The 11,368-nt window shown below is 33.7% G+C and overlaps 1 protein-coding gene across 2 annotated transcripts; it reads right to left on the bottom strand.

Moving 5' to 3' along the window:
* Positions 1-422: 422 nt before the first annotated feature.
* LOC114410023 lies at positions 423-6,680 on the bottom strand. Of its 2 annotated transcripts, XM_028373762.1 has the most exons (3): positions 6,020-6,680; positions 3,578-3,649; positions 423-3,050 (listed from the first exon to the last, which is right to left on the bottom strand). In XM_028373762.1, the coding sequence occupies exons 1-3, from the start codon at positions 6,027-6,029 to the stop codon at positions 904-906; spliced, it is 2,229 nt and encodes a 742-aa protein (XP_028229563.1). In that variant the 5' UTR covers positions 6,030-6,680; the 3' UTR covers positions 423-903. The 2 variants fall into 2 exon arrangements, with proteins under 2 accessions (XP_028229563.1, XP_028229564.1); XM_028373763.1 differs by lacking the exon at positions 6,020-6,680 and having other exon boundaries at positions 423-2,989; positions 3,578-3,655.
* Positions 6,681-11,368: the final 4,688 nt, after the last annotated feature.

Below are 11,368 nucleotides of genomic sequence, written 5' to 3'. Positions count from 1 at the left end.
CTTCTCCCGTTATAACCCAAAATTAGTTCATTCAATCTTGTTTATCCCCCACGGTTAATGTGGCTAAATCAAAGTCAAACAATCAAGATCAAAGTCATTCAATCTTCTATTTCTCTGTTGTGTTTTTTACTGTGAGTGTGCAACTGTATGTTCAATGTTGTTATTAAAACTTGTATGATTGACAAAAACCGTTTGATTGGTTATAAAGCAACAAGACATGTTCATAAGTACACTCTTTTTTTACACTCACAAGTACACGTTAAGAACCTAGTTTTTATAAAAGAAAAAAAGATTTAAAAAATGGTAATATTATCATATACAATTTTATTTTTCTCAATCATGAAACGTTGTCATGTTAGGTAAAAAGATATTAACAATAAGAGAGCTATGAATGTCGCTTTTTAGTTACATTAACAAGATCATCAAGACAAATGATACAGTTACATTAAGGGCAATTTCTTTTGTAGCTTTGAATGTACCAAAATAGTACATATTGTACATTATACCTGTCCTTACACAATTGTTTCTTTTGAAATATAGTAAACTTTATAGAAACCTGAACATTTAATCACAGATCGACCAAAAGGAAAAAAGGCTAAAAGCCTCTAAGTTTACGAATGCAGTATCTTTAACCTCTTAATTTGTCAAATCCAATGGATGTTTCCAAGTTCCAAGCAAGAGGTGTCGAGGGTAGTTCAGTAGACAGCCAATTCTAGAAACAGGCATGAATTTTGTTATGTGATTTCAATCAGACAAAAAACCAGTAAACCCTCCAAAATATATGTTACCGAAGAAGATACCAAAACAATAACAATAAGAACCTAAGCTCCTAAAAATAAAATGCATTTGAATTCCTCAATTGCAAAAAAATAAAGCACCAAAACCCAGCCCTCCAGCATCAAATCAAGGGCCAGAAGCTCCTGAAGACTCAGCAGCATCCTCTAATCTTAATGTTATAGGTACTTCTTCAATCATTTTACCTTTATCCGCCGAACCTTCCACAGCCTTGTTCAACCTTTTCAACCATATATCATAGTCAACAGGGTATGGAGTTCCACAAAGGCTAGCCACATAATCAGCAAATGCTTTCAAGAGAGCAGAAACCTGACCGATATGTTGCTGGATTGAACGCTTCGCCCAGCTTCTCTCTCTCCATTGCAAAGCAGACTCAATAGAATCTTGTAGAGACATAGTCCCTCCGCAAATAAAATAGAGAATGTAGATAATGCTTTCAGCATCAGAAGAAGGACACAGCTTCCCATGCTGAAGAGCATGAGATGATGAGAACTGCAAATTTATGGCAGGGCTGTCCCTATCTTCCAACACAGCACGGCCCCAAGATATGGGAACATACATAGCTTGGTTTCTGACACCTTGTCTTTCAACAACACGTATTATGTTCTCTGGACAAATATCACCATGCTGGACATTAGCCATGGCTGCACTTCTTAGAGCAGCTAGACAGTCCCTGCACAAGCGTGTTGCTTCATCTGCAGAAAATGACCCCTCATTAGCAACCATGGATGATAGTGGCTCCCCTATTGGAGATGTCACCAGTATTGGAGTCCCACACCAAGGGTGATCACACCTTCCCCCAGGGCTCTCTTTCTTGCAAGGTCCAGAATGTAAAATCCTACCAGAGGCGACAATTTCAGGTAAGTATTTGCTCAAGATTCCCTGATTCCTCAAAATGTTTAGAACTTTTGTTTGACGTTGCACTTGGTACCAGAGGCTCATATCCTCCAAAGAAGGCTCTAGTCTAGATGGATGGGCACCCACATATAAAGTCAATAACTCTGATGGATGATCAAGACAAACTGCACTATAGAGGTAATAGTTCCCTCCTACCAGAGATTCATGAATTTGGAAACTTTTCTGTCCCTGCTGTGGATCATCCAAGGCCAATATGTCACCACACTTGAGCTTCAAACGTGATGCTCGGTTATGGGAAAATAATTCGTTTTGATCAAGCTCAACAATCTCTCCTGTTTGATGGTCAGTTGTACCATGATAAGGTACCAATGCATTTTCAGTCTCAATGATGCAGCATTCTGTCCTCCGCTTCTGAAGGCGGAGACTATGATCTGAAATCAATGAGGCTACTGATTTTCGTGGAGGTCCATTCCATTGTGCAATGGAGTAGAAAGTTGCCAATAAAACCTGTAGGGTTCCTATATCTCCCCAATTTGGATTTCCTAATCGGTTCCATATCGGTTCTACTGGGGTGACACAAATTTCAGCATAAGTTTTGATCCATTCAGCCACAGATAGATATGGATCGCTTGAATTCAATAAATCAAGTTTCCCAAGGTCACCACTGAACTTCATCACTGCTCCACATTTAGAATCTAGAACTAGAAGGAAAACAGAATCACTGTTGATAGAAATAATCTTGCTCAAACTCCGGGAAACAAGAACATGGAAACCATAAAAGAGAGCTTCACAAATAGTGCTGGCTGATAGTCTTGAATCATTGTCCAAGAATACTTCTGACTTGAATAAGGCAAACTCTACCATATGATCCCATTTAAATTTTGAATCAGTAGCAGTTTTTGATATTAATGCTAAACCACGCATTTCCCTCAGCCTGCCCCTTGATATTGCCTTTTCAACACTACTGAACCTCGAACCAATATGAGAGGGGCACGAGACACATAATGGCAGTGGTCCACTTTTATGCCAAAACGTACGCCAAAGTCCAATGATAATAGCATGAAGGAAATCTTCAGTGGCTAGATACTGATCTTCTATAACCTCATCAGAAACGTCAGTGAAGAATGGCATACGGATGAGTTGCTGAAATGGAACCCCCTCCAATGCCAAATCAAGTTTGCACAATTCATCAGTCGTGAAGGGAGAACGAAAACTTTGCATCCCATCAGCTGAATCACCATTTAGATTCTCCAAGACCCACTCCTCAATATATTGAGTGAATAACTCCAAGTCAACCATTTTCCTTCCATATTCCTTGAGCCCCTTTAATACTCTTCTGGAAATAGGAAGAAACTTGCTCAATCCTGAGGTCCCAGAGACAGTACTAGCAGAAATAACTGCCATATATTACCCATGTTATTATACTCGTTTAAAAAAGTAACAGCTGTATGTTAGCATATGGGGGGGCTATTACATGCTTTTTTACTCGGTAAAGCTACTTCCAAACACAAAATCATGATAAATGATAAAAGGACAAAAGCAGAGCCAAACCAGAAAAATACATCACATGCCTCTAGGAAGTATTTGAATGATACTAATTACTATCATTAGAGGCATTACAGTGAGTAAAAACACTAATCTAATACCATCAGATGTATTTGAGGGTATGAACTATTGTCAAGCTTGTGTATTATCAAAATTTTCTCTCCATACATATTTGTTAACAGTCTTTAACCATACACTTCGTTATTTCATTGAAGTTTATGACTACTTAGGCATCCTTATCCCTTACATAGTTTCTTAAACACAAATAGGTCAATAATCCAACATTATAAACTGTATGAGAGGGGTTAAAGCATGGGAAAGTTAGTAAATATCCCCAATTCTAGAGAAAGATTAAACAAAGTAAGAGATCAATACAAACCAGAGTTAGACTTCCTGAAACTTCCATCCAGACTCTTTCCTGGAGATAAATCCAATCCATTTTGCAGAAAACCTGATTCCCATTATTAATACAGTTAAGAATCAGATAAATCATTATATACATAATTTAGCATTTCCATAGAAGTAAGCAAGTCTTTATCTATAAAATATAAACCCTATGAATCAGTGTCTCGATTTCAATAAAAACATAAACTGCATTTGAGAACACTTACGGTTAGTACTAATTCTTCAATTCTTGAGGCATTAGACTGATGGATCCTTTTCTATGATACAACTTACAAGGAACAAAGTACACACACTCACACATACATACAATAATTAATTTTATTCCTCAAGAGTGGAGGAAACTAAAAGTACAAGGCTGAAGACACATTTTCTCTTCAAATATAAAGCTGTTATATTTTCTTTTTCCTTTCTTGTTGTTGGCCTCAATCATCCCCTCTCCCTACTAATTTCTTTTTATTAATTTGACAGAAAAGAGAGTTATCTTCGGCAACAAAGTAAAAACAACCAGGTTAGGCTGTAGTGTAAAGTAAGGTTGCACCAACAAATGCACAGCATCAATATTTCATTTTATTTTAATCTATGAACTATTTTTCCAGTGGAATACAAAAATCACTTTATTCAACATGCCAGGTATATAAAAGGGAGAGCTAGATTCTATTGCTCCTTTTACGAATGGGCTTCTGATCCTATTTTAAGTATACCCTTTAGGATGAATATACATCACATGTAGATTTATAGCCATTTTTAGGAGTTATAAAGGGAAAATTAGGCTTCTTAATTTCCTTTCAAGAATTTGATATATATTTTTTATATTTCATAGTTTTAGAAGCTAATTGCATGGTTGATTTTGATATTCGATTCATGCAGAAACTTCCAGAATTATCACTCAACACCAGGACTTAGTGCTAGGTGCTACAATGCATCAAGCCTAAGTGCCAGGCATTTCCTCATACTGCCAAGCGTGGAAGTGTCAACTGTCAAATGGCCTTTGTTCGTGAGCACCAAGCATTTCAACAGGGTGCTCAAGCACCAAATCAAGAGTTGTTTTTTACAGAGTTAGTTTTTAATTCTTAATCTTTCCGATTGATTTTGGTGGGCTCAAATAGTATTGATTTGGCCGTAGTTAGTATTTGTATCAGTTTTCGTGGAAACGATACTACACTTACTATTTTATTACTTGCCTTGATTAAAGAAAAAAAAATCCTATTTGTTGACATTCTCCATCACCCCTATCAATTATCTAATAAAAATATGAACCGGTACTACATATATTCAGTGGTAAACCTAAAATATATTAAGTGACCTAAAAACAAAATAGTAGAGAGAATGTAGGAGGAAAGAAGGCTTTAACTCCAGCAGCAACTAGTGATTTAACAACAGCGCTGCAATCAGACCGTTTAGTATATGAAAAGATAAGGGGTGCGAGGTTATATGAATCAATTTAATTTTGACTTCTCCGAGATTGTGACAAATTGACCAAACTAGGCTCTTTTTAGAAACTTATTCCCAAAAGGGGGCTGTTTTGAAATTGAATGAAGAATCCCTTGGCAAATTCCCAAGGAAATTTGCCAAGGGATTCTTCATTCAATTTCGAGCATTAGACTGACATTCTTATCAAAAATTATATCCGTTTGAAGTTAAAAAAAAATTTCCGTAAAAAAGCATTTTGCCCGTACGAATGGTAGGACCCGCCACGTGTCCAACTCGCCAACTCCATTGGGGAGTCCCCTCCAGAAACAGACCCCCCTGAAAAAAATTTCAAAACAGCCCCCTTTTGAGAATAAGTTTCTAAAAAGAGCCTAGTTTGATCAATTTGCCCCGAGATTGTCACACATTGGGACATAACACAATCTTTATCCATTACTGTTATATGTGTGTGTGCAGGGAAACCTTTTTCTGTTGATTGGTAGCCAATTTTTAGAGTTACTTTTTAAGCCTTCTGTTCTCTTGCCGTATTTAGCCAACATTTCGTTATTGTCATTTGTCATCTTTCTTTTTTGGTTGGTTCACAATTCACATACATCTCTCAAGGAGTCAAGGAACAATATTCATCACACAACAACATTATCCTACAAATGAAGATAAGGACAAAAGGGTCAAATTTTCGCATTGCCATTAGTAGAATGAAAAGCAAGGAAGTTGTCATAATCAAACCAAAAGTAATTCCAGAGAATGGAAGACATATTAAGCGTCCAAGTAACAAAAAAAAAACATCAGATAAGTCACACAAAACCACCCAAGAGCCTTTCTTCCAACTTCAACCAGTGCAGGATATCATAGCCATCATAAAATTTTACGATGAAAGTTGGGAATATAAAGCTGACATATATTTTCAGCATAATTAAACAAACCCCATTCAGCAAAACAAAGCACATTCTCAACAAAAGGCAAAAACTTGGGCCAAAGTGAAACTCACCTAATTGCATCGCGACCCAAAAGCTGAAAACTTTCACGGACAAAATTCCAAGATCTCCTTAAACCTGGAAGCCCACATTGCTCAATCCACAAGAGGCAGTGACTGTGGAAGGTGACTGGCACGGACATTGCAGCCAGAAGAGAAACAACAACAACAACAACAACAACAACAACAACAACGTGGAACGACACCGAAAGTGAAAACGACCAATGTGGCACTAGATCTCAACAAGGCATTATTACTAATGACACAGGAAAACAAACAAGGTGTCATCTTGTTAAAAGCCGAATGAAACAAGACAAACTCACTTGGTGTTTCTCTTCTTTATTGTGGGGAAGGGAAGAATAAAAAGGAAAAGGGAAAGTTTTTCTTTTCTTTTCGCTGTTGGTGTTGGGGTGTATGAGTGTTGTGGTTACAAGTTGGGAACATGAAGCACTGTTACGGATTCAGAGAGACATTGTAGTTGTAGGTGCGAGTAAGAAGAAGAGAAAGGGGAAGCAGAAGCAGAACAAAGCAGGAACAAAAGTAAAAAACATTCAGCAAGAGCAACGACAGGATGGGAAGCTATAAATAAAAAAGCTGCGGAAAACCCAATGAGCTTGTCTCCAACCCATAGGCCATAGGTCTTTCTCGGCGGTTGGTCCCAACCATAATGATGTCTCACATTTTCACAATTTTCTCTCATCCACCTTCCTATCCCCAAGCGCGTCACTTCCAAACCCTATCATTGTATAACAAACTTAATTTCCAACTTGGATTGCTTTTGTAAATTTAATTTGTAAACTCAAGTTTAATCCAAACATGTATTCAGTCTCTACATTCAAATCTCTTCAATTTAATTCCATTAAATATTTAAATAATTAATTTGCTCATAATGAGTATTTTCATTGCTGTTTATTGATGTCATAAAAACATTAATCTACTTGCAAATAAGATATTTTTCAAAAAACTATTTCTGACGAAGATTTTATAATTTGAATTTTAATACATTTATAAATTATGAATTTATAAGATTTAAAAAGATGATGAATTTACAAGATTTTAAAAGATTTTTAGAAAAACATTCAAAATTACCATGGTGCAAAAGATTCATAATTTTTTTCCTTTGCCTCTTTTCCTTTCATAGCATAGACACAGAATCCACTATTTGAACCAATCTCCATCGAACCAAAAGAATCTGTCAATTACACTTTTTATTTTAAACAATCTAGAGGAAACAGTAGCCACGATGATAAAAGATAATAAAATCCTTTCTATTATGTTTAAGCCACTTCCAATATTGAATTTTTGCACCCCCCCAAAGCCTCCGTGACAGATGGATATTTTAAATTTAAGTTATCGTCACTGTAGGTTATGCAAAATTCACTAACAGCCACAGCCACACACGTGAACAAAATTCCAGCCAAACCGTGTAATAACGATTATATTTTTTTTATTGACTCTTAATATCAATTACTCCCATTAACAATAACCCAGAAAAAGAAAGTGTAGAAATAATTGTTTACCTAAAAGCAGAAAAACAAGTGAAATTAGAAGAAAGAGATTACTCTGCTAATGTTATCCTCTTCAAGGAAGAGAGAAAGGAAAAAAGAATAGTCTCCTGTGAGAAAAAAAAAGTCTCAAGTGAAATTATTATATAAATTAGATCCAACTAAAAATTACACAAAATTCATCAAAATCTAATCATCAAGATAATCCATCAAAACCGATATAATTTCAAATATCAGATAAATTTTTTTAAGTTATAAAAAATCTTAATTTAATATTGTTGGATTTTATTGATACTAAAAATATTCTAAAAATCTTAATCGAATATGGTAAAAAAAAAATAAAAAATAAACACTTAAAATCCCAATTGAATAAGCTCTGAGTCACCTGCTTCAAATATTTTGTGTTCTTTAATTAGTGCATTATATTTATTCACTTTCATGTCTTGTCTAATTTGTCATTTTAACTAATTCAGTTAAATACTAAGTAGAATCAAGATATATAGAAAGCATACTTTTTATCACAAAAAGGTAAAATTGTACTTTTGGTCCTCCAGTTTATCTCCAATTTCAGATTTGGTCTCTCTATAATTTAATTCATATATTTGGTCCTGAAAGTTCGATTTGGACGTTGACCATTAACCTCAGACATTAACTGTCACGTGTTAATGCCACGTGTGACTGCCACATGTTAACGTCTGTGTGGTTTCCTGTAAAGGCTTTATTTTTTATAGGTAAAATTGTACTTTTGATCCCCCAGTTTTACTCCAATTTTGATTTTGGTCCCCTTATAATTTAATTCGCCCCCAGTTTTATAAATCCCTTTATAAATTCAGTCAAATTTCATTACTGGAGAAGTTGTAGTTCAAATTTCAAACAAAAATATTATTGTCATACATAGGCCACTTAAGCAATCGTATACACATAATACTGCATGGGGAAACAAAAAAAGAAAAAAAATAAGAGGTTATTACAGAACCTGTTAAAGTAAGAGATCTGAAATTTTCAGACTCGGGTTGGGATTCATGTGCCACTTTCTCAAGTTGAACAATCCCGGAAGTGGGAGAGAGATAAAAAGTGATTTTTCTCTGGATTCAAGTGAGTGAAAAACTTGCGATGAAAAAGAAGTGCGAGATTTATCAATACCTATCATGTTTCTAGCACAAGTGGTTAAACCATTTAAAAGACCAATTTTGCAGGAACAATTTATAAAGGGATTTATAAAACTGAGGGACTAAATGTGTGAATTAAACTATAGGAGGACCAAAATTGAAATTGGAGTGAAATTGGAGGACCAAAAGTGTAATTTTACCTACAAAAAATGAAGTTTTTACAGGGAACCACTCAGACGTTGACACGTGGCAGTCAACGTTTGAGGTTAACGATCAACGTCCAAATCGGACTTCTAGGACTCATTTTGCAGGAATTTATAAAACTGGGGACTAAATTTGTGAATTAAATTATTGGAGGACCAAATTCGTAATTGAAGATAAAATAGGGGACCAATTTTATAATTTTACCTAAATAAAACTAAAATCACACAATCATACATAGACCATTAAACTATTATTTTATTTTCATGATATGGAATCTCTAGTTAATCTAGCCTGGTAGTATTTCCTTCTCTACATCAACAACAGATTCGTCCCCTACAAAAAACATCAACAAATTCGTAAGAAATAGAAGGAAAGAGTCAATGATACCGTAATCTTAGTTTAAGTCAATCTAAGAGACACTAAATAGTTTTAATATTGATTGATTTTGAATCAAGTTCCCTATAAAGCATTTTTGCTTACAATTAGTTTGCCATTTTCCATAATCAGGATTTTCTGAAATAGAAATAAGTCCACATGAATAGTAAAGACTTTGTCATATCTAATTAACACTTTTTTTCCTACTTCCGAGCATAACTAACTAGTCACGCTCACACTTGACAATAACGAAGAAGTACAAGGAACAGAATTGAAAATGGCAGTGTGGCACAGTCGCTACCTTTAGAGCGTGAGTGTTGATCATAATTTGCTGTCATGTTATCCCTACGCTTTTCCATGAATTTTATAATGAGCCTCTTGGTTGGACAGTCAGTTAATTTTCCGCTACACTTGTTACTGGGGGCCATGCCTTTTTGGAATGGATCCTTCCCCCCTCTTGTCCCTTTGATTTGGTTTGGGATGTATTTGGTTTAATGAGATAAATTTAAGGTGTAATTGAATTGAAGTAATTTAGAGATGAAAGTTGTGAAATAGGTGTATGTTAGGGATGAATTTGGACTGAAGTTTTTTAAAGAAAAATTGAATTTTATAAGATAAATTTTTCATCCTAAAATGAGATAAAAAAAAAAAGTAAATTTGGATTCTAACTAACAAAAATAGAGTCCTTCTAAAATTATCTTGAAAAACTCATGATTCTCATGATCTATTGTTTATTCTTTTTTGTCTAACCACCAAAAATGGTAAGTTATTAGTATAATCAATTATGTTTATATTATAAAAAAATTTTAATCAATTGTGTAATAGGTGTTTCTCACGGGATGAATTTGGATCGTAAGTTTTTTTAAAAAAATTGTAGATTTTATAGGATAAAATTTTCATCTTAAAATGAGATGAAAGAAGTGAATTTGGATTGCAACTAAAAAAAATAGGATCTTCCAAAATTGTCTCAAAAAACTCATGATTTATTGTTTTTTCTTTTTTGCCTGGATAGTAAGTTATCATATTCACATAATTAGTTATGTAAATCATTAAAAATTGTAGATTATCAGTGTAATCAATTATGTTTATATCATAATCGATTATGTATCCACTGAATCGTTAAAAAATTAAATAGAGTTCCTCTTAGGTTTGCAGCATAAACAATTATGTTTATAGTATAATCGATTATGTGGTTGCATAAAGTTATATAATTAATTTTGCAATTTTCATAATCAACTATGAGCATAATTCTAAAGAAAATTGTCACATGACAAGTTTTAAAACCTACATGAATATTGGGAGTAAAAGAACTTTTGTTTCATCTCGGTTATTTTAACCTTTTTTTTAATTAATTATCTATTATTTTAATTTTAATTTGTTATCTCTTTTACATTTTTTTCCTGTTAATCAAATAATTTCACTTTCTATTCTATTTTTACTCTTTTTCATCTTTTTTCATTTATTTTCATTTCTTACATTTTCATTCCTATTTACCAAACACTACCTTAGTTATCAAAGTAACAAAGTAAAACCAAATGTCCAGTGGGGGGGTGAGTGAGACCAAAATTCCTTGGTTAGTGATATAGGTTAGTTTGTTTAAACTTAAAAAAATTAAAATAAGTATTTTTTATGAAAATATTTTTTTAATAAGCATATAGAATTTGTTTTTTAAAATAAACATAAAATTACTTTTTTAAGTAGAAACAATTTAAAAAATAAACTAAAAAAATTACTTATTTTATTAAAATAAATTTAAACGAAATCACATGCATTAGGTTGTCTTCTTTTAATTCAAGTGCTGGGGTAAGTGAGAACTGGAATCTCCTTGATTAAGGACAGGGCCAAATACTAATATAATATGTATTTGCATGTGTATAGGCTTGTGGGTTTAGATGCATAAAGTAATTATCACCGAATGTGCATTGAGTGATATTCATTACTATTATTGCACGTTGACATTATATTGTCTCACTCCTTAAGCAATCTACAATGATTTTATTTAATTTAATGTTTTGGGTAGAATGATAACTTATATTTTAATAAGCAATGTATAAAATATTCTTTGAGGAAAAAGATCTTGGCTTACCGTGAAAGATAGACAATCCAACACAAAAATATGCATGTAAAGGTAAAAAAAAAAAAAAGATAAAATCATGAACATTTTGTCTAGA

Source organism: Glycine soja, chromosome 4 (genome assembly GCF_004193775.1).
Source record: "Glycine soja cultivar W05 chromosome 4, ASM419377v2, whole genome shotgun sequence".
Lineage (NCBI taxonomy): Eukaryota > Viridiplantae > Streptophyta > Magnoliopsida > Fabales > Fabaceae > Glycine > Glycine soja.
The sequence above is the reverse complement of the archived record's forward strand: the minus strand, read 5'-3'. Positions and strand labels throughout refer to the sequence as shown.